This window comes from Rhinatrema bivittatum, chromosome 10 (genome assembly GCF_901001135.1).
Source record: "Rhinatrema bivittatum chromosome 10, aRhiBiv1.1, whole genome shotgun sequence".
Lineage (NCBI taxonomy): Eukaryota > Metazoa > Chordata > Amphibia > Gymnophiona > Rhinatrematidae > Rhinatrema > Rhinatrema bivittatum.
In genome coordinates this window covers 8,829,177-8,853,429 of record NC_042624.1, presented here as the reverse complement: position 1 = coordinate 8,853,429, position 24,253 = coordinate 8,829,177, and the positions used below count along the sequence as shown (strand labels likewise).

General features: G+C 43.0%; 2 protein-coding genes across 6 annotated transcripts in view; one reads left to right on the top strand and one right to left on the bottom strand.

Annotated features, from left to right (window-relative positions):
* The window catches only part of RO60 (Ro60, Y RNA binding protein), a 65,146-nt gene extending 52,341 nt beyond the window's left edge, over nt 1-12,805 (bottom strand). Inside the window, exon 1 of the mRNA XM_029618533.1 lies at nt 12,672-12,805. The gene's annotated coding sequence lies outside the window, so the exon portion shown is untranslated. The remainder of the gene's footprint in view (nt 1-12,671) is intronic.
* The window catches only part of UCHL5 (ubiquitin C-terminal hydrolase L5), a 166,977-nt gene continuing 155,502 nt past the window's right edge, over nt 12,779-24,253 (top strand). For all 5 annotated transcript variants that reach the window (XM_029618537.1, XM_029618536.1, XM_029618535.1 and 2 more), the window contains exon 1: nt 12,779-13,097. In XM_029618537.1, the coding sequence (XP_029474397.1) occupies nt 12,929-13,097 (169 nt within the window). In that variant the 5' untranslated portion in view covers nt 12,779-12,928. The remainder of the gene's footprint in view (nt 13,098-24,253) is intronic.

The window sequence follows — 24,253 nt, the reverse complement described above, 5'->3', positions numbered from 1 at the left end:
CATTTTTTAATAATACAAGGACTAGGGGGCACTCCATGAAATTAGCAAGGAGCTCATTTAAAACAAATCGGAGAAAATTATTTTTCACTCAACGTATAATTAAGCTCTGGAATTCACTGCCAGAGGATGTGGTTATGGCAGTTAGTGTAGCTGGGTTTAAAAAAGGTTTGGATAAGTTCATAGTACATAAATCCATAAACTGCTGTTCATCAATAAGGATTAATAGCTTAGGATCTATTCATTTAATATTTGGGTACTTGCCAGGTACTTGTGACTCGGATTGGCCACTATTGGACACAGGATGCTGGGCTTGATGGACCCTTTGTCTGACCCAATATGGCATATTTTATGTTCTTGTGTTCTAAATGTTCCCTAACAGTATCCCAGAATTTCTGTATATATTCTGTATATCATATTCTGATATTTATCTTCATTATACAAAGTTTTATATGGATTTGTATTCTTTCAGTTATAATGTTATATTGTAAAGCTCTATGCTGAATTATTGTTTGAATGTAAACCGAGGTGATGTTACTTACGTGCCCCGGTATATAAAAAACCCGTAAATAAATAAATATGAGGGTATGACCAGATACAATGGATGGGTAAACAGCCTATGTAGAAATTTAAATTAAATCTCACTCAGTACAGCACTTTCCACTAATACATAGCATTGGACCAAACTTTTAAAAATCATCCTCTGCTATTTCTACGCTCATTTCTTAAAGGCTCAGATAAACCTCTTAACTTCTTATAGTTATGAAAGACCAATTTGGAACATGACTTGCCCTCCAGCCTACTACCATCAAGATGTCTAGATTGAAATTTCCTAGTATTATTAATAACTGCACAGTGGGAACGGATGCTCACAAATTTGCTCTCATAAACACTCTTACATGTTCACACTTACTTTCACTGCTCATTCTCTCACATTCTCACATGTCCATTTATACCTTTACTTCTGCCATTCTCCCACCAACACACACACATTCACTCACTCTCGTCTCTCCCTCTTCCATACACACATCCCCACTCACTTTCACACCCATTCTCACTTGCACTCAGCTCTCTCCTACTCACCTACATACACTCTCAGATCTCTTCTTCCTACACAAATACACACTCACTCACAGGCATGCTCATTCATTCTCTCTCCCCCCCTTTCAAAACACATGAGCAACAGCAGACTCTAACTTGGGCTCCTGGAGCAGCAGCAGCCTCTTCCTTCTCCCCCTGTGCTGCGGAAGTGGACGCTGCCTGTTTCTTACTTCTCGTTTGATGCACGGGAAGGAAATCGCAATGTCGATTGGCCAAGGCAAACAGGATGGGGCTGGATGGATACAGGAGATGGATATAGGAAACAGGATGGATGGATACAGGAAACAGGCTGTGCAGGAACAGGTGATGTCACGAGGAAATGGTTAAGGGTTAAAAAGGTCCGTAAATGGTAGAAATCACTGTCGAGTTCCTCCTTTTTCAGCCGCGCAAGACCAATGATGTTCCTTTCTTCTTTCCGGGTCCAAGCAGATTGGTTTTGCTGCAGCACCCGGAGATTTCCGGTATCGGCCCAGAGACCCGGTAATTCTTTTAGAATTCCGGAGTCTCTGGGCCAAATCCGGAGAGTTCCCAGGTATGCTATTGGCTGTTTTGTTTTTTCCTTCCTACTAGGCCCTGCTAACAATGAACTGAGGAACCATGGATTTAGAAGGAAAAGAAAAACAGACTGATAACCCTAGACAGAACTCTCAGAGGAATAAGGCGATTCTGCAGGAGAGGGGGTGACAACAGCCAATGGGGTCCGAATTGCGTAGTCTGGGTGGACGGAGGCATGGGTGTAGCTTGCTTATTGCGGCGGCTGCTACCCCTAATTGAGCTAGATATTCACTTGGATGCAGTTCCAGCAATGCTCTCTGCATTAATTGTGGGGTGGAGGGGAAACAGAACAAAAAGGTACTAAAAGCCAAGAGTAACAAGTATGTGGGGAAAAAAAAAAAAGTACAAAGCTTGCTGGCCAGACTGGATGGGCCGTTTGGTCTTCTTCTGCCGTCATTTCTATGTTTCTATGATTTGCACTCAGATCCCAGGAAACCACATCAGAGAGCCCAGTCGGTTAGGATCGTAAGGTACAAATAGCTGTGAAGTCTGACGATGTGGCTAGGTTCTTTTCTTATAGTAAGCTACATTTCTTTTACAGGCTAAGGAATGAAGGGCCTTTCGCTTTCATGTGCATGTGGCCTCGGAAAGAACATAAGTAGTATGATGACTTGATAAATATAAAAACCTGATACCACTTTTGGTAAAATCTTTGGGTGCGTGTAGAGCACCAACCTATTGTGGAAGAATTACATACAAAGAGAGAAATTAACTAAAGCCTGAAGCTAACTCTTCTGGCTGATTTGATTGAAATGAGGAATAATACTTTCCATGTCAGAAATGACATGGAAAGCTGACTCCAACGGTTCATATGGGGGTTTCATTAGTTGTGGCATGACAACTGGAGGCTTTGATTGCCATAAATCTTTTATGAACTTGGATACCAATGGCCTACCCTTAAACTGAAAGTGGCACTAAGATGAACTCTTACTGATGAAGTACTGAGACCTGAGGAAGACAGAGAGGGTAAGTACTTTTGGTTCACGTGCGAATGAATCCAAGGAGGTGTGTAGACACCAAGATGAGAACCATTTCCATTTAAATCCATAAGCTTTTCTAATAGATGGCATCCATACAGACACTACTATATCCTAAACCTATTTGGGTAAGGAATAATGTGCAATCAGTGAACATCCATGCTGTCAGGTTGAGGAAGGGAAGATTTGGATAATACAGACATTCTTCCTCTTGAGTTACTAACTATGGATCCTTCCTAAGATGGATTAGAGGGTGCTGTATCAAGTACACAAACCAATCTTGCCTGGACCACACTGGAGCAATAGGAATCATCCGGGCCTAGTCCTTGAGAACTTTTTGCATCGTCCTGGTAATCAATGGAATTGGAGGAAAAGTGAACATGAGATCTGCATTCCAGTTAAGCATAAAAACATCCTGAGCTGATCTGAGTTCTCTGGGAAGAATGGAGCAAAATCTTTCAATTTTTCTGTTTTTCTCTGATGGAAAGAGGTTGATTGTTGGAAGTCCCCAAAGACTGAATTTAGTCTGTTGGCAGTTGATTTTTGCAGGGACCACTTGTGTGGGCAAACTACTGTGCTGAGACTATCTGTTAATGTGTTGGAAATCTCTGGAAGGTAGGCTGCTTGCAGGACAGCTTGATATTTGCATACCCATTCCCACATATCAAACACCTCCTGGCAAAGGGTCCATGACCCCGTACCACCTTGCTTTTTCATACAGAACATGACTACCTGGTAGTCAGTTTGAATGAGAATGCTCTTCCGTGGAGAAGATGTGTGAAATCTCTCAAAACATATCTGATTGCTCGCAGTTCTAGCAGATTGATCTGAAATTGTCTTTCTATTAACGACTAAGCCCCTTGAGTTTGGCCTATGTGGACACCATCTTTTTGGAGAGGCATTTGTTACCAATGTTACTTGGTGAGGAGCCAAATACAGGATGAAGGGTTATAGCCACCAGCAAAGCCCTGTTTCATGTCTTGCAAAACGTCCATCAAGATTGTCAAGGGCTGAGTTAATTGGTCAGACTGTGAGCCGAAGCCCCATTGTAGGTGTTGCATGTGAAGGCAGGTTAGCAGAATTACATTAACTACTGCCACCATGTGTACCAAAATAACTAGCATATCTCTGGCTGATGGCTGATCTGCATCCAGCAGTCGATATACAAGGGTTGTGAATGTGTTCACCTGGTCTGACAAGGAGGAAGGCTTTTTCTTGTAGGGAATCTATCCATTCCCTGGGTGGGAAATAGAATTGATTTTTGAAGTTCACCAGGAAGCCTAATGATGTAGGGGTTGATAACATCTTCCCATGAAGTTGCTGTCACTAGCTAGTCATCTAGGTCAGAGAAAACCTGGATGCCTTGTTGACGTAGGTATGCTACTATTACAGCTAGGCATTTGGTGAAGACTCTCGTTGCTGTGGATAGTCTGAAGAGGCGTACTTGGTATTGGTAATGAGAAGAATCTACCACAAAGAATGAATAAAACCAGTGGGAGGGATGGATGGAAATATTCACATAAGAGTCCTTCAAATCCAGAGCACACATCCATTCCCCCTTCTGGAGGAAGGGGAAAACCATGTGAAGAGAGTTCATTTTGAATTTGAGAAGATTCTTATTCAGGCTTCTTAAATCCAGAAACGGTCTCAATTCTCCAGTTTTTTAGGGGATAAGGAAGTAACAGGAGTAGAACCCCTAGCCATGCTGCTGGGGTGGAACAGGTTCTATCATTCAACTGAGACATGATGCCACCTCCAGCCAGAGTTGCGCCGTGTGATATAGATATGGATTGAAGGCTGAAAAATGAGGAAGTATGGAAAGTCGGGAGAAACATAAGCAGTATCCAGAATCCACAATTTTGGAGTAACCAATGGTCTTTGATAATTTTGCACCATTCCTCCAAATAGGTATGGATCATTCCTCCTACCAGAAAGGATAATTATTGGGTTTGGAGGATGGTCAAAAACTGGGCCTGAGCTTCAGTTGGGCCTCTTTAAGCTGCATGAAGTTCTTGTTGTCAACTTCAGACAGAAAGCTGTTGCTGCTGGGGAAGCAAAGGCAGGATCCAAAACCTTTGAAACCGCTGGCAGGGGCATCTCTGGAAGTACAGTTTTTTTTTAAAGTGTGGTACAGCCGCATGAAGTAGACTGTTGCTCTGAGCTGATTGAGAGGGACTGGACTGCTACATTCTGCTCCTTGATTTGAGCAACCATTTCCCTGAGCTTATCTCCAAAAAGGTGATCTCCTAGACAGGGGACATCCACTAGACCAATGAAGAACAGGCAGTTATGTCAAACTCTTCGTAAACTGACTGAATAATGTGGTATATATATATATATATATATATATATATATATATATATATATATATATATATATATATATACTCTTCCATTTCTAGAAACAGTTGTGGATATGCCAAGGCAGTATCACCTGACAGAAGGAATGGCTATAGCTTCTGCATGCAATCATGTAAGTACTGAATCATTTAGAAGTGGTGAGCAGAAATATATGGATTGAACATGGAGCTCTGGAATACTTTCTTACCAAAAGTTTCTAGCAACCTGGGACCCTTTACTGGTGGGGTGAAGAATAAACTTGTTTTTTGGCTTTTTTTAAGAGCAGACTCCACTATTACTCATTGATAAGATAATTTTATTACTCCATTTCCCAAAGATGTTTTGGACTCTGTATTTGAGGTCTAGTTTTATTGTAACTGGAGCACAGGAAATCAGGTTCTCTCACATTCTTGTTTGCAACTCTTGCAAAAAGAATATCTTAGATTGGAATGGCTGCTGGCTCAAATGGGAAATCTAGAATTTGGAGAAGGCCAAAGACTTACAAACATTGACTCCAAGAGCTGCACTCAGCTTGTCCAGAATACTGAAGTAAGAGAGGTTCTCTGGCAGAGAGGAGTGTTCTGGAGGGTCAAGTAGGGATTTGGAGAGTATCCCCATCAAACCCTCTTCAGATCAGAGGAGGAAGGGAACATTAATTCAGGATCCCAATGATGAATCTGCTGACTGAGGGGAACCTTGGTTGTTTCGGAGGGTGTACTCTCGGTAAATCTTCTCAGACTGGCTGGACTCCACTGCAAGTGAGTGTCTAGGACTAGAACCATCTTATGTGGGATCTGATGGTGTCCACTCTAAGTGGGGAAACTGGGATTCCTTCTTGCAGGAGTAAATCTGGTATCTTGAAAAGCAGCGTTTGGAGAGTACCCTCTTTATCCTTAGAAACTAGAGAGGTAAAGAAAGTTTTCACTAAGTCCATCACTTGGTCTAAGGGCTGACTTGCTCTTTGGCCAAGTGTTGGAGACGGAACATCTTCTGATACCAGGATGGAATCCCTCTGTACCTCCTCTAGACTTTGTAAGATCTGCACCGGAGGCATTACATAGAAACAAGGAAATGACGGCAGAAAAAGACCAATCGGCCCATCCAGTCTGCCCAGCAAGCTCCCACACTTATTTTCCCATACTTATCTGTTTCATCAACCACCAAATTCAGGGCCCCTGTTGGTAACTGATTCAAATTTCCTGCCATTCCCTGTCATTGATGCAGAGAGTAATGTTGGAGTTGCATCAAAGGTGAGCATAAGACATAATGGTTAAGGGTAGTAATTGCCCCATCCAGCAAGTTACCCCGATGCTTGGTTACCCAGACTGCACAGATCAATGCCTTGTTGGATGTTGTCTGAATGTAAATCCTGTATTCCACATTTCCTCCTACCTACTCTGCATTTTTTAGCATTAAATCTTAGCTGACCCTGGACCATTCTTCAAGCTTAGCTAGACCCTGCATGTTTTCCACACTTTCCTGGCTGCCACCCTGTTGCAGATTTTAGTATCATTGGCAAAAAAACAAATCTTTCCCAATAATCATTCAGCTATGTTGCTCTCAAAAGTATTGGAAAAAAAACAAAACAGTTTAAGGAGGGATTCCTGAGTCACAACACTAATAACAAACCCTCAGAGAAACTCCATTTACCACCATCCTTTGTTGCTTCTCTCTCAGTCAGTTTCTAATCCAGTAAGTTATTCTAGATCCCATACCAAGGACGTTCAATCTTTTTTTTTTTTTTTATAAGTCTCCTATGCAGAACTGTATCAAAGGTCTTACTGAAATCTAAGTACACTACACCTAGCACTCTTCCTTGATCCAACTCGCTGGTCTCCCAGTCAAAGAAATAGATCAGATTAGTCTGACAAGATTTACCTCTGGTAAAGCCATGCTGTCTCGGATCTTGCAATCCATTGGATTTTAAAAACTGCACTCTCCTCTATTTTAGCAACGATCCATTAATATGCTCCCCACAGAGGTCAGACCAACCAGTCTGTAGTTCCCAGCCTCCTCCTTACTTCCACATGTATGAATAGAAACCACATCCACCTGTCTCCAGCCCTCTGGAACTAATCTCTCCTCTAAAGAAGCATGGAAAAGGTCAGCCAGTGGAGCTAGAAGGACTTCTCTAAGATCTCTTAGTACCCTTGGATGTATCCCATCAGGCCCCATCATCTTATTCACTTTAAGTTTAGTGAGCTCCTCATGAACACGCTGTTCCGAAAATTGATTTAAGGTTTATCTCACTTCCAACTGAAACCTGCTACCCACGTAATAGACACCATCCCCATTACAGAACTAAAAAAACTAGCCAACACAATAACCCCAACACTAACTAAGATCATCAACCTCTCACTAGATGAAGGAGTAATGCCTGATACTTTGAAAGGAGCTATAATCAAACCAATGATTAAGAAAAAGAACCTCGACCACCTAAATCTTAACAACTATAGACCAGTTTCCAACTTACCCCTATTAGCCAAGCTAATTGAAAAACAGTACAAAAGCAATTGTCAAACCACATTGAAAGCAACAACATATTATACCCAACACAACATGGTTTTCGCAAACACTACAGTACTGAAACTCTGCTATTAGCTTTATCAGATACTATCTTAAGAGGTTTCGATACAGGAACACACTAGATTCTGGTTCTATTAGATCTCTCCGCAGCATTTGACACTGTGAATCACAAAATACTACTCAATAGGCTGAAAGAAATAGGACTCACTAACAAAACAATAAAATGGTTTGAATCATACTTAAACAATAGATGTTTTCAAATACAAATTAAAAACACACTCTCAGACAAAGTCAAACTGCAAACCGGTGTCCCACAGGGATCAGCCCTTCAGCAACACTCTTTAACATTTATCTAATGTTAAATGTTAATGTTGTTAGCCCACAAATCAATTCACAACCAAGAGATGCAATGGTTCTCTGATCAGCTCATTTTTCGCACCTCCAACAGACCAATTAGAAATATTCACCAAGCGAAATTAGCTGTCCATCCACTAAAACACATCAAACACGTTTCCACCATAGACCGATCATTCTCCATAGCGGGTATCAAAATCTGGAACAACATGCCGTTGGACCTGCGTCTTGAATCCTGTCACAAAACCTTCAAACAAAACCTTAAAACATGGTTGTTTGAACAAGCATTCACTCTATGAATCTCATCTAACCTAAAAATTCAGCTATCCCTTATTATTCCTCACTGACTCCAAGTTCTTTTCCTCGCATTTTGTATTTACATTCTGCTATTCCATACCCCCCACTGTTACTCAATTTAGGCTATTGTATTCAATGTGACATTGGTCTCGCTGCTGACAGTTAATTTGCTCCTGCGAATACATGGTTATTTATATTTTATTGTTTGATATTTAATGATGTATGCATATTATCTTTAAAACCCTTGTTTCTGTAAAGCCTGTTGCTGTTAAATGTTTTACTGTTTTTTAAACTGTTACATGTAAAGCCTGTTGCTAATTTGTTTCACTGTAAACCGAGGTGATGTATGTCTATACGTACCGCGGTATAAAAGAATCTATAAATAAATAAATAAATAAATCTACTTCCCGGTATGTCACCTACCAGCAGGACTGGGAATCATACATTACATATACGCAGATGATATACAGCTACTGCTACCTATTGTAAACACCATTGAAGAAACAATGAAACTTGCCAATATGTATCTTGAGATAATCAAACAGCTCTTAAATCAGATGGAACTGGTAAGAAACATCGACAAAATGGAATTCTTACACCTTGAACGTAAAAACATATATCACATACAACCTACATTTACAATCAAAAATATTCAATCCGTTGAGTTAGCATTAAAAGTACAAAATCCAGGAGTAATAATTGACCCTGAGCTAAACATGAAACAACACATCTCACTGAAAACAAAAGAAGGATACGCGAAACTGATGATCCTGAGAAGACTAAAACCTCTACTAACGCTAAACAATTTTCGCACAGTTCTTCAGGCAATGATATTCGCAAACACAGATTATTGTAACTCCCTGCTTTTAGGACTACCACAATCTACGATTCGGCCACTACAAATATTACAAAATTCAGCTGCTACAATTTTGACTGGCAAAAAAAAGAATGATCACATTACAGGAACACTCGCCGAATTACACTAGCTTCCAATTGAACAAAGAACACAATATAAGACACTATGCATAATTCATAAACTAATCCACAATGAAAAAGCAGACTGGCTTAACATGGCACTGCACGTACATGTCCCGCACAGAAACCTAAGATCTGCTAATAAGGCTCTACTAACTGTCCCCTCTGTCAAATCAGCACATCTCACGCAAGTAAGGGAAAGAGCACTGTCACTGGCTGGTCCTGTGCTATGGGACACCATGCCCCTCGAAATAAGGCTGCAGAGAAACTTCAAAATATTCAAATCCAACCTGAAAACCTGGCTATTTAAACAAGCTTTTTACAGAGATAAAGATAAGGAGAAAAACAGTTGAATGACAGGGACGCACCAAACTAGAAGTTATTACTTGTAACCTACAAATGCATTTTAATGTTAAATTAAAACCGCCTAATATGTTCCTAACAAGCAAGCTTAACTTACACACTCTGGGGCAGATTTTAAAAACAGCGCACACGCGTACTTTTGTTCACGCACCAGGCGTGCACATTTGTGCAACTTGCGCACTCCGAGCCCTGCACACGCTGCCCATTCCCTCCGAGGCCACTCCGAAATCGGAGCGGCCTCGGAGGGAACTTTCCTTCGGCCTCCTCCCACCTTACCCTCCCTTCCCCTACCTAACCCACCCCCCCGGCCCTATCTAACCCCCCCTAACTTTGCGCATGCCGGGCCGACTGCCGCGCTCCATGGTCCGGTCCGGGGGCTGGTCCGGAGGCCACGGCCATGCCCCAATATGCCCCGGGCCGAAACCACGCCCCGCGGCGGCGCCCCCGGATGACGCTCCGGCCGCGTCACGCCCCCCGACGACGCACGGATCGAGACACACGCCCCCAACACGCCCCCCCTCAGGAAAGCCCCAGGATTTACGCGCGTCCTGGGGCTTGCGCACGCCGCCGAGCCTATGCAAAATAGGCTCGGCGCGCGCAGGGGGGGGTTTTAAGGGTTACGCGCTTAACTTAAGCGCGTAACCCTTTTAAAATCCAGCCCATAGTTTTTATACTAAATTGTTACCATTCTATGATGGCACATGGTTAATTTGTAATCTATACCACTCATATTTTTTCATTATCGTGCCTTTTTGTAAATCGTTGTGATGGTTATCCAACTCAAGGACGGTATAGAAGAGAGTTTTTAAATAAAATAAATAAAATCCATGTTCGTTTTATGTGGTCCTGCTCCAGTGGTCCCTTACACAATGAACACCGAACAGAAATATTTGTTAAGCAATTTTCCTTTTTCCTCATCAGCCTCTACATATTCCTCCCCTTCACCACTGAGTGCTACTTTGACACTTTTGACTTCCTACTATCACTAACATATCTAAAAAAAAACAAAAGTCATCCCCCCCGTTTTCCCATGTTTGCCTTCTATTTGAATTTTTGCATTTCCCAGGTTCTCTTAATTTCCTTCTGTGATCTTTTAGTTTATGAACACTCACCTTTTCTCCTTTACCTTTTCAGCTACTTCTTTAAAAACCATAGTGACTTTTTCTTTAGTTATTTTTCTAACAAAAAGATTACTTGCCCTTATGATATCTCCTTTTAATTCTGCCCACTACTCTTCTACTTCTCCTAGATTTTTCCATCCAACTAACGACTCCCTGAGGTACTCCATTGTAAGAAAGTTTTCCTGAACTCTAGGACCCTTATCTTCAAATGAACCTTCATCTCTTGCATGCTAATGATGAAGCACACCATCCAGCGATCACTGAATATTACTGTAAGTCAAGATCCCTGGTTGCCCATCCCAGAAGACTAACATTGTGTCAGGGGCAGCAAAGACTGAACCCATGGCCCCAGGTGTACAAGTCCAGTGGATCTTGCAGAAGAGCCACAGGGGTCTCAGCCAGGGTCCCAACTGCTGCTAAACTATGTTTCCTTGTAGTTGACGGTAGAGGTCGAACTTGGCCTGACATGCTGCCACTGCTCTCCTCCTCCTGCCACCAGATCTGTAGGAAGAGGGAAATTAAATCTTCCATAGGAACCCTAGAGGAAAGTGGAGTTACAGGATGAATTGTTGTTTTGGGGGGAAAGAAGGAAAGTTTTAAGAGAGAATCTGGATTTTATTTTTTGAGGATAAGGAGGGAGTATAAAATAGAAACTGGTGGGAAGCTTTTTTGGGAGGGGTGAGAGTGACTGGGTTCAAGGGATAGAATGTAAAAGGAATTGTGAAAGTGGGGACTGGAGTTGTGAAAGTGGAGCTGAAGGGCTAGGGGGAAATTGTGGAAAAAGGCTAGGGAATGGGTGACTGTAAAAGATGGGATGGGGTATAAAACTGGCTGAGGAAATTGGGGGGGGGGGGGGGCCCAGGTTAAGTGCATGTGTGGGTATTTGCCCTTGGGATGTGGGGGATGAAATATGCCATATGAGATGGGGAGAGCAAGGACTAGGGGTAAAAGGGACTGGGGGCAAGAGTGAGTGAAGAGGAGGAATAGTGAATGAGGGGATCGCAGGGGTTAGGAGGAAAGGGAGAGAGAGTTCTGATGGAGGGACTGGGAGAGGCAGAGTGGAAAGGAAGGCAAGAGTGTAGGGATCAGCAAGGAAAGGGAGAGTGAGAGGTGCAGGGGGCAAGACTGATGCAGGGGTAAAAGTAGAGGAAGAGCAATTAAGGCAGGACTTCCCAAACCTGTTCTGGGGTCCCACAACCAGTCGAGTTTTCAGGATATCCACAATGAAGATGCATGAGATAGTTGCATATACCAGGTCTCCATATGTAAATTTCACATGCATCTTCATTGTGGATATCCTGAAAACACTACTGGCTGTGGGGTCCCCAGGACTGGTCTGGGAAGCCCTGGAGTAAGGGGATCTAAGCGGCTGTGAGGAGAGGGAGCATGAATGAGGGGCGCAGATAGTATTGGAGGGGAGTCATTGAGGGGGGATCAGAGGAAGCAGGAGGGAGTGAGGGGATCAGAGGTGCTCTAAAGCAGTGCTTTCCATTCTCCTCCAGGCACACCTAACGTGACAGGTTTTCAGGATATCCACAAGGAATATTAGATGAGATAGATGTGCCTACATTGGAAACCCAGGATATGCAATTCTCTTTCATGCATATTCATTGTGGCAATCCTGAAAATCCGAAGGTCTGCACACTTCTCTATAAACTAGGCCTGACCTTTTAGTGATTCTGGGACCCGGTTACACATGCAAACAAGGCTACAAATTCCATAAAATACTGGGAGGTAAACGGGAGCTGCTTCTTCACCCTTGAAGCAGAGTGTGAGGGGGCCCTGGATTTAAACTGAGAAATGACTCAGCGCTCCACGGCTATTCCGCGCTCACATACAACTTGAGGTCCAGTATTCGCCTCTGCGCGCAGCACCTATCAAGAACCAACGCGAGGAGGGCGGGGCCGCCCTCTCTCTAACGCGAGCCCAAGTGACATCAGCCCGTGAGTTATTACGTCACGCCTCTTGCTTATGGACAAGGGAGGCACAGGCTCGGGTTTCGAGTGAGGCCGAAGCTACGCAGGCGCAGAGCGTCACTCGCTTGGGGCCCGAAGGATGCGCTTACCTGCTGCGTGACGTCACGAGCCTCTGACCGGCTTCGCGGGCTCCTCGCCTCGGGCTCGCGGCGTCTCCTGACCGGCGCGCGCCTGAGACGAGCTCCCCGATTGGCCTTCGGACCTCTGCTGCCCAACGCGCCGATTAGCGCTTTCACGTCTGTTGCGTCACAGAACAATCCCGGGAAAAGCCATAGAGCTACCTAGCACCGAGGAAGGCGCGCCGCTTGAGTCATTGTGTCGGCGAGTCAGCCAACGGCAGAACTCTATGGTAGCGCAAAGGCTGCCGGAAAGGAGGCGGAGTGCGGCTGGTCGCGGTGGCGGCGAAACCATCGTGACGCCTGTCCAGCCGGCGGCGAGCATGGCCGGGAGCGCCGGGGAATGGTGTCTGATGGAGAGCGACCCGGGCGTCTTTACCGAGCTCATCAAGGGCTTCGGTAAGTGCTTATGGGCGGCCTCCGAGAGCCGGGCCCTCCTGAGTTTGCCCACGGGGGTCGCGAAGCTGCCCTTAGGGTTATTACCGAGGTCGGTTTCCCTCCGCTGCGGCGAAGCCTGCAGGGCCCGGCTCCGTCCCCGTCCTCGCGATCTGGCCTGGCTCCATGCCAAAGCCTTAGCTCTTTTCAGGTTTTCTTTCTGAGCCCATTGCTCTGTCCCACCGCACATGTGGTCATCCTAGGCTCCGGCCCCTGCCCCTTTAGGCTTTCTCCTCTGTATCGTGTCCAGCCGTAGTAATGTGTTTGTCACTGACAGTCGTGACTTTATTTTCCTTTAGGAATCTGAAGCTTAGTTTGTGATTTACCAGTATGGAACAAGTTAATACTAAGTTGGTGGATCTGTCACATTAGTCATGTAGCGATCTTTAAAAAAACAAAAGAAACCTATAATAAATCAAGGTTTCCCGTGAGTGGTAAGACATTGGTAAACGTTTCACTCCTTGTGATTACTGAAAAAGTGGGCCTTGAGAGCTGTTCACATAGCTTGTGTTGCGTCTTTCCTGTGGTTGCAGTAGATATGCACCCTCAGCGCTGAGTGAATCAGGTTGAAGTCTGGATGTAAAAACTAAATGTAGTGTAGTAACTAGGCAGGTTAGCATTTTGAATTTTAAACATCTCATTAAATGTTAATGAGAAATTTTGCTTTTGGGGGGGGGGGGGGGGGTGGACGGGACAAAGAGGTACTGTTGCTTTAACATAATCAGGGCTGACACGGGCTTATGAATAAACTGAGCATTAAAACTGTACTTTGAAATTCAGTATACAGGGACTGCTGCAATAAAGTGCACCCAGCCTAGTGCACAGGTTTATGTGCAGTTGGGACACGCTAGATTACTACCTAGGTCATTAAGGAGATTAGCGTGTCCAAAATGCACGCCCAAACAAATGCTTGGCCAATAGAACTCATCACATGTAAATCCCATGTAGCTGAGGCTATTAGCCGAAAATCGCTGGGTGCCCAATGCGCACTTTTGAACATGACAAATTTAATTCTAGTCCTGGAGCTGGCATTAAGTCAATCTGCGAGTGAATGGCTCAAAAGAAATTTAAAAAAATTCTGTCCTCTGTGGTTCCTCCTACTTAGTATCATTGCTTCCATTGTTTAAGAATAAAGGCATAATATAATGGCTTGATGAAGAAGAAATTTCTGGACAGGATATACATGCACTCTAGAGACGCTCCAGCTGATTTTGCTCCTTGCTATTGTACATGTATATTGGGCGAAATCAACCTGAAGGGGAATAAAACGGACGCTTGTATTGAGCACCTGTTGTAATTGTGGGCGACCGATTCATTTGAGCGCTGGAGATACACAATTCATCCTAGTGTGTCCTTTTTAATGCAGCAGCTCATTTAAATATTGCATTAGGCACCCAGGAGATATGGCTGTGCACATGTTAGGGAAAAGGCGCTCAATACGAGCACATGTTTTATGTGTGTCTTATTCCATCAGCACCAAAATGTACCCAGCCTAGTGCTCAGGTTTGTGCGCAGTTGGATACGCGTTTTGGATGCACAAAACTAGTATCCGATGCAATACGGAGATCAGTGCATCCAAAAGCGTGCCTAATCAAACGCATAGCTGATAGCATTCATCACATGTAAATTCCATGTAGATGAGGCTATTAACTATTATCCCGGATGTGGAAAATCGCTGGGCATCCAACACACACTTTGACGCGGCAAGTTTAACTCCAGCCCCGGAGCTGGCATTCAGTTAATCCGAGTCAAGGGCTCAGGAGAAATTTTAAAAATACTGTCCTCTGTGGTTCCTCCTACTTAGTATTGTTGCGATACTTAAATCTATTGCTTTGGTGTTTTAAGGCTTAAAGGTATAATGTAATGGCTTGATGAAAAAAAAATTGTGGGCGCACTATAGACACACTCCAGGCAGATTTCGCCCTTGCTAATGTGAGTATATTGGGTGAAATTGACCTGAAACAGGTAATTGCCAGGTTCTTGTGACCTGGTTTGGCCTCTGTTGGAAACAGGATGCTGGGCTTGATGGACCCTTGGTCTGACCCAGCATGGCATGTTCTTATGTTCTTAAACCAATTGTGGGTGCCCGATGAATTTGAGCGCTAAGGATGCGCAATTCTTCCCTAGCTTGTTTTTTAACGCAGCAGCTCATTTAAATATTGCATTGGGCACACAGGAGACATTGCTGTTAACATGTACAAATGGCCGTTTTAACGTGCACCTTAATGTATTGGCTCCACACTTTAATGCACAAGCAAAATTTTTTTTAACTCCTCTTGTAGTTAACTGATGGTATGTTAATATATTGGTAGTTAAAAAAAACTAACCAAAAATGCGTGATTCAGAAAATGTGTGCAAAGAAAAGGCTTTGTGCACAGAAAAGTATGTTTTTTGCACATAAAATATGATTTATGTGCCCAAAAAACGTTTTTAATGCAGAAAGCAATTTTTGTGTAGAAATCATTTTATGAACAGAAAATCTTTTGTGTAGAAAACTTGTTTTCTGCATATAAAATCCTGGCTACAGGAGCCACTCATGAACTAACATACTAGTGCTGGAAATTTGATTCCACTTATGACGAGGAGTAAAACTTTCAGTGCTAAGAAAACGTGAGCTAAGCCAGAGCATCTCTCTGCTTTGGGGGGTAATGCCTTCATTAGCATGGTATTTCCATATGAGGGCACTAAGCAGCATGCACAGTTTAATATGCATATTTTTTTGTGTGCAGAATTCTTTGCTGCATCTTGACTAGAGTTCGTGCAGAAAAAAAATATATACTTACAACTGAGGGTAAAACTGCCTTTTGCTGAACACACCTTATTACTTCAGGCCCACAGGTATATAAACTGCTATTGTCAGGCCCGATGTAATAAGATTGGAGTAAAAGAATGAGCACTGTATTCTAGTGCATGTTTTCTTAATGCACAAGCTAAATAAAACGTTGACTTCCAGTACATTAAATTAAGGGCATGCAAGCGCATCAAATGCATAAACCTCAGAGTGCACCAAAAAAAGAATAGCGGGCATAAATGACTTTAATGCACACAAAACATGATTTATGCTTATAAAACATGATTTCCATGCACAAATTAGTTATTACTTCCTGATGCAGAGAGATATGTAGGCTTAACTCAATTTTTGAAATGGACATTTAATTCTTGGACAAAGAAGGAGTAAAGTTATCTTTCATTGTTGAGGTTAATGTTAGTCTATAATACTTTGCCCCAGTGTGCTCTTGGATCTGGAGTTTGGGGGATCATGGACCTAGGGTTTGTGCACACAACTTTTAAGGGCACAGTTCATGCTGTCTACACAATGCAAACAAACCACAGTTTATGCTTAAATGTTTTGTGCAGCAAAATACATTCTGGCACATAAACCGTTTCCTTTTTTAACATGGGATTTACATGGAAGAGCTCTAATTTTATGTACACACTTTGTGCTCTGAAATTCTTATTAATTCGGGAGTGCATAAAATGTGTACACTCATCCTAGCGCACCTTATTACATTAGCCTGGCTATTTATTAAATAGATCCCTTTGTGTCAGTTTCCTATTGTTCTTTAGAAATAAAGATTAATATGCAAGTGATAGGCAAATATCCTCCCTCTGGCCTATCAAAGGAGCTCATGTACTAAATGTTTTCTCTCATTTTATGCCTGTGGGGAAAAATGCCTCATATATACTGTCCTTAATACATTTGGGAATAGGTTTTCAGAATTCTGTTACTTTCATTGCAGAACGAGCAAAGAAATGGGTGGGCCCAAGCTTGTCCACAGCCCCCCAGTAACTGGGTGCTGTGCATCCTGATCCGACGTGGCCCAGAGCTGCTGGGGGAGTGACGGCGCAGGGCGTCACTGCCTTCCTTCCTCCCTCCTTCTTCACTGGGCCGAGTTACCCACATGGCCTCGCAGCTGTGATGGGGGGGGAGGGGGGGCAGAAGGATTAGCAGTCGGCAAGGAGTGATGACATCAGTGCGCCATATTTAAGAGCTGTGCTAAATACCAGCCACCATTTTTTAATTCAGCCAGTGCTTGGATAGCTCAGCCAGGAGAGATAGTCAGTGTCTTGCCATGCGGCTTGACCTTTCTGCATCGGTTTGAATCCCACACGAGGACAGTGAGATGGGCAATCTCTCGTCTCTCCAATAAAAAAAAAAAAAAAGTTGCTGATCACCTCTGGCGGTTAGCCTTAGCCGGGAGAAACAAGCAGCGCTTTAATAGCACCACACCGCTTTACTTTCACTATACTGGTCTTGTGGTATACGTGAAAGGAGGCTGTGGGTTTGAATCTGCCATCAGCCCATCCTCTTCAAGTTTGGTGTGGACCGGATAATTCCCTCTTACAGCACCACTGGAATGAGTGTAGTTTCTGCTAGGGATGTCACGTAGTTGCAGTTTGGGAAGGCAGTGAATCGAGGGGACCACAGATAAAATGGCCGAGACACCATGCAACTTGCCCTCTGAGGAGACACTGGAATCAACTGTGCTCGAGCCTGTGAGGACTCTTAACCAAACCCCAGGGACAGGCCAGAACAAAAAGGGTAGTCTATTCTTGGGGAGTTGAGCAGCAAGGAGGGGTTGGGGCAGAAGAAGAAACCATGTGTAAGGAAGACCAGGCAGCAGTTGAGGGATTCCAGCCCCAGAGGAGGCAGCACTCATCTGCCTCTCCATTGGCACAACACTGTTGAACAACATTCCTGTGGACGGGCAAAATCTGCAAAGACCACCGTACACCATGAGAGTGGCCAGCAGCAGGAACCCTCCCCGCAAGGGCTCCAGTTTAGATGAGCTCACATCTCAGCCCTTGTGGGGACGCAAAGCCACAAGGCATTCAGGATGCATCAACAACACAGCTGTATGAAGTCTTCAACCCTAATTTGATTGCACAGCAGTCCTCAGGGCACATTTGTGCACTGGGCCTCAAGAAAAGCTTTCATTCGCATGTAGGGACAACATGAGAACATGCTATACTGGGTCAGACCAAGGGTCCATCAAGCCCAGCATCCTGTCTCCAACAGTGGCCAATCCTGGCAATTGCCCAAAAACTAAGTAGATCCCATGCTACTGATGCAATTAATAGCAGTGGCTATTCCCTAAGTCAACTTAATTAATAGCCATTAATGGACTTCTCCTCCAAGAACTTATCCAAACCTTTTTTTAAACACAGCTACACAAACTGCACTAACCACATTCTCTGGCAACAAATTCCAGAGTTTAATTGTGCATTGAGTGAAAAAGAACTTTCTCCGATTAGTTTTAAATGTGCCCCATGCTAACTTCATGGAGTGCCCCCTAGTCTTTCTATTATACGAAAGAATAAATAACCGATTCACATCTACCCGTCCTAGATCTCTCATGATTTTAAACACCTCTATCATATCCCCCCTCAGCCGTCTCTTATCCAAGCTGAAAAGTCCTAATCTCTTTAATCTTTCCTCATAGGGGAGCTGTTCCATTCCCTTTATCATTTTGGTCGCCCTTCTCTGTATTATTTTATTTATTTTATTTAAAAACTCTTCTTATACCGTCGTTAAGTTAGATAACCTTCACAATGGTTTACAGCAAGGCACGATAATGAAAATATGAGTGGTATAGATTACAAATTAAACATGTGCCATCATAGTACGGTAACAATTTAATACAAAAAACTATGTGTGTAAGTTAAGCTTGTCTGTTGGGAACATATTAGACGGTTTGAATTTAACATTAATATGCATTTGTAGGTTACAAGTAATAAGTTCTAGTTTGGTGTGTCCTTATCAATCAACTGGATTTCTCCTTCTCTTTATCTTTATAAAAAGCTTGTTTAAAGAGCCAGGTTTTCAGATTGGTTTTGAATATTTTCAAATTTCTCTGCGGCCTTATTTAGAGTGGCATGGAGTTCCATAGCATGGGGCCAGCCAGTGATACTTACTTCTCCATCGCAACTATATCTTTTTTGAGATGCGGTGACCAGAATTGTACACAGTATTCAAAGTGCGGTCTCACCATGGAGCGATACAGAGACATTATGACATTTTCCATTTTATTTACCATTCCCTTTCTAATGATTCCCAACATTCTGTTTGCTTTTTTCAATGTGTTATCCACTATGACACCTAGATCTTTTTCTTGGGTGGTAGCTCCTAATATGGAACCCAACATTGTGTAACTATAGCATGGGTTATTTTTCCCTATATGCATCACCTTGCACTTATCCACATTAAATTTCATCACCCATTTGGATGCCCAATCTTCCTGTCTCACAAGGTCTTCCTGCAATTTATCACAATCTGCTTGTGATTTAACTACTCTGAACCATTTTGTATCACCTGCAAACTTGATTACCTCACTTGTCGTATTTCTTTCCAGATCATTTATAAATATATTGAAAAGTAAGGGTCCTAATACAGATCCCTGAGGCACTCCACAGCCTACTTCCTTCCACTGAGAAAACTGTCCATTTAATCCTACTCTCTGTTTCCTGTCTTTTAGCCAGTTTGCAATCCACGAAAGGACATCGCCACCTATCCCGTGACTTTTTACTTTTTCTAGAAGCCTCTCATGAGGAACTTTGTCAAACGCCTTCTGAAAATCCAAATTTACTACAAATACCAGTTCACCTTTATCTACATGTTTATTAACTCCTTCAAAAAAGTGAAGCAGATTTGTTAGGCAAGACTTGCCTTGGGTAAAGCCATGCTGACTTTGTTCCATTAAACCATGTCTTTCTATATGTTCTGTGATTTTGATTTCTAGAACACTTTCCACTATTTTTCCTGGTGCTGAAGTCAGGCTAACTGGTCTGTAGTTTCCTGGATCACCCCTGGAGCCCTTTTTAAATATTGGGATTACATTAGCCACCCTACAGTCTTCAGGTACAATGGATGATTTTAATGACAGGTTACAAATTTTTACTAATAGGTCTGAAATTTCATTTTTTAGTTCCTTCAGAACCCTGGGGTGTATACCATCCGGTCCAGGTGATTTACTACTCTTCAGTTTGTCAATCAGGCCTACCACATCTTCTAGGTTCACCATGATTTGGTTCAGTGTATCTGAATCATTACCCATGAAAACCTTCTCCAGTGCGGGTAAATCCCCAACATCCTCTTCAGTAAACACCGAAGCAAAGAAATCATTTAATCTTTCTGCGATGGCCTTATCTTCTCTAATTGCCCCTTTAACCCCTTGATCACCTAACGGTCCAACTGACTCCCTCACACACTTTCTGCTTCGGATATATTTTAAAATGTTTTTACTGTGAGTTTTTACCTCTACGGCCAACTTCTTTTCTTAGCCTGTCTTATCAATGTCTTACATTTAACTTGCCAATGTTTATGCATAATCCTATTTTCTTCTTTTGGATCCTTCCAATTTTTGAATGAAGATCTTTTGGCTAAAATAGCTTCTTTCACCTCCCCTTTTAACCATGCCGGTGATCGTTTTGCCTTCTTTCCACCTTTCTTAATGTGTGGGGCGATGTTGCAAGAAGTTGAATCATCAGATTGGTGCATGCACCAACAAGTTTGGGGGTCAACAAACAAAGTCCATTTGTCTGACATAGGTTATGACTTGTTCAATAATGCTCTGCAGGAGACTTTAGAAAACCTATTTAAGGTTTGAGGTGATGGCCACAGCTATTTATATAGTGGTGAGGGGCATCAGGCAAGGGCTCACCCTACCTCATGCCAGTGGCATGTATCCAAACCGGTTTTGGGGGTTTCAGACGTGGTGCAGGGGTGCATTGCAGTAAGGACAGTGCCAGGTTGGGGCCTTACGGCTAATGTCAAGGCATTGGTATGCTTCGGCAATGTGGCCCCCCCCTTGCTTTGGTGTTAAGGCGGGAGGGGGCCCTGTTAGATTGCCACCTTGCTTGGTTCACAGTGGGCGGCAGGAGGTAGCCCGGTTGGCTGTTTGTGGGTTGGCTCGGGTACGGGAGTTTAAAGTTATATCTGTTGTTTAATAAAGCTGTGATCTTTTCACCTACCTAATGCTTATGTTTTACTTGTGTGAATTGCAATGTGTATGCTATTTAATGTTATTGTGGTATCTTAAATTTATGGGGGTGAGCGCAGTTGGGGTGACGACATGGTCGTGGCTGCTAGAGTTATGATGTAGCCAAAATAGCCACATAAATTACATGTTTTGACTATGGTTGACCAAACTTTACAGAATTATAGACTAAAAGGGTGGTGGTGGTGGGGAGGGTAGGTGTTTGCAGAAATGTGGGAAAGTCAAGGGAGACAGTAGTATTTGCGGCTATAGAAAGACTGGTAATCAATGAGGAAGTCAACATTTCTATTAAATCTCTTTTGTATCTGTTTCAAAGTGATCATTTACATTTCAAATGGCTTGGATAGTTTGAAAGTTCCCTTTTAGTATCCTTAGCTGGTAAAATATTCTCCTGCAGGCGTGCCACCTTTCCCTTCTCTGTGGTGTGTTTACTTCTTTCTTTGAAGGCTTATTTTTGTTTTTGACTTCTGATCCATTTCACAGATGTATTAATCTTTCTTGTATTGGTTTAATATATATACTGCATTAATAGAGGAATGTGAATGAGTGGCCCTTTGTCTCTTCCATGTGGATAAATAGGGTCTTGTGATATGTGCTGGCATTTTGCAGTATCTTGCGGGCTTCATGCCATTTTCATTCTTTTGGAGTTTGAAGCTTTTTTTCTTAGAAGATTTGCTTTAGATTAGGTGGTTGCTACAAAGCTGTTACTGAAAGAGCAGGGATAAGGGGTAAAGCTAGCATGTCGAAAACTCGGGCTAACAGTGCGCTCCACCAGAGCGCACTGTACTGTATCGGCCCGAAACTAAAACAGAAAATTACTCAAAACAATGTAATCAAGATAAAAGATGGATCAGGCAGTATATTAATGACCAGCCAGGATATTAGCGCCAATTCCTTGAATTCTATGCTCAGTTATTTGGCAAAAATCCAGCTATCTGCTCTGTTGAGATTGATACTTACCTGAACAGTATGACAGACCCTTCCAACTCTCACTTCTGTGAGAGTTGGAAGGGTCTGTGAGAGCAACGTTCATTATTGGAAAAATAAATTACCTTTATGAAAGTGCAATATGCTATCCAAAATCTTAAGGCTGGAAAGTCTCCAGGCCTAGACGGCTATACAGCCAGGTTTTACCAAACATTTTCTATACAAATGGTCTCTCTTCTTACAAAAATGTTTAACTCACTTCGTGGTACTTATTCTTTCTCACTTAATTCTAAAGCCTGGATTTATCAAAATTATCAAAATGCATTAAATATCGCCTGCGATAGAAAAAGGGACGTGTTTTATGGTAATAAACTTTTTCGCACTTTCAGATAAGTGCCAGAATGTGGTATTTCCTACATAAAATCACTGGGGGACCAGAGAGAGAGAGAGAGACTGACTATCTATAAGACCCTCATAGGAGTTAGGTATTTATATCCTTATGGGAGGCCCACCTAGTTACTCGAGGTGAGGTTTAGATATTAGTGTAGGGGTTAGTGGCCACTTGGACATTCAATGTGAGACGTACGAACAGAACAGTGCTCTCTTGTGAAAATTTGATGACCCTCGGAGTGAGGCCACTTATCCAAAGATGAGATTTGTGCAATGTTCTCTCAACCTAGCTTGATGCAAGACCTAACCTTGATGCAAGCTAGGTTGAGAGCTCCCTTATGAGGAAAGCCGTGCGATAGGGCTTCGCAAAATGGTAAACCCAGCCCACTCCCGCCCCTAACTCCTCCTCTTTTTTGGATTTTCATCGCACCATACAATATGGTGCTATTGCATGCGTTAACTGGGCTTTTCGCATGCGATAAGCCCTTAACGCATGCGAAAACGCCTTAGCACATTTTGATAAATGAGGGGGTTATATTGGTGGCATTACCATCATAGCCAAGCCTGGCTGAGACCCAATGGTCTGTGGCTTGTTCTGCCCTATATTAATAAATGTTGACCTAAAAATTTTTGCAAGCAGACTAAATGTAATTATACTTCCTATTATCTATCCGGTTCAAGCTGGCTTTGTCACGGGCCATATGGCCGCAGACAATGTGCGAAAGATTGCAGATCTGATATGGTGGATAAAGAAAAAATGGACTCCTCCTTACTGCTCTCAGTTGTTGCCGAAAAGGTGTTTGACCTTGATCAGTGGCCATTTTTATTCAAAACGTTAGAAAAACTGCAGTTTGGGCAAACTTTTATTCACTGGCTCGACAAACTCTACGACTTGCCTCGGACTTGTATAAAAGTCAATGGGAGCTACTCAGACCTCTTCACAGTAGAACAGGGAACAAGGCAGGGATGTCACCTTTCTCTTCTCCTCTTCGCTATTTTTTTTTAGAGCCGTTTGCCTCTAAGGTGAGGGATAATAAGGACATTGCGGGGGTTATTGTAGGGACATTTCTTCAAAAATATCACTATTTGCTGATGACATTTTATTTACTTTAACCAACCCAGTCACCTCAGTCCAAGCAACAGTGGCATAAATGACCAACTTCAGCGCAGTTTCACTATAAACTGGGACAAGTCGGAAATTCTAAATTTCATGGTTAGTGAACCCCAGGTAGTATTACTACGATCTTTATATCCTTTCAAATGGCCCAAATATAAGATTAAATATCTGGGGATATATATAGGTAATACCCAAGACCTTTTCCAATTAAATTACCCTCCCTTGTTAGCAAAACTTTGCAAAGACTTAGAGGAATGGAGTCAGTACCGCATATCTTGGCTAGGCAGGATAGCATCCATTAAAATGAATGTGTTACCCAGAATGCTATATCTTTTTCAAACCCTTCCTATTTCAATCCCTATTTACCACCTCAAGAGCTGGCAGCGGATAATGGATTTCATTTGGCAGGGAAAATCACCTAGAATTGCTTGGCACATAATCCATCTCTCTAGAGGACAGGGGGGGCCTGGGGGTCGCCAACCTCATACGGTACTATGCACCAGCTCGCCTGCGAGACATTGTAGATTGGCACAAAACTGTTGCCCCCAGCATCCTAGGTCAGCCTAGAACAATCACTAGTTAGTCCAATGCCGCTTCATGCGCTGCTGTGGCAGCCCAGGCAGACGTGGAGAGCCTTGGAAGTGATTCCTCCCTCAGTGGCCTCTACCCTACAGCTCTGGAAAATTTGA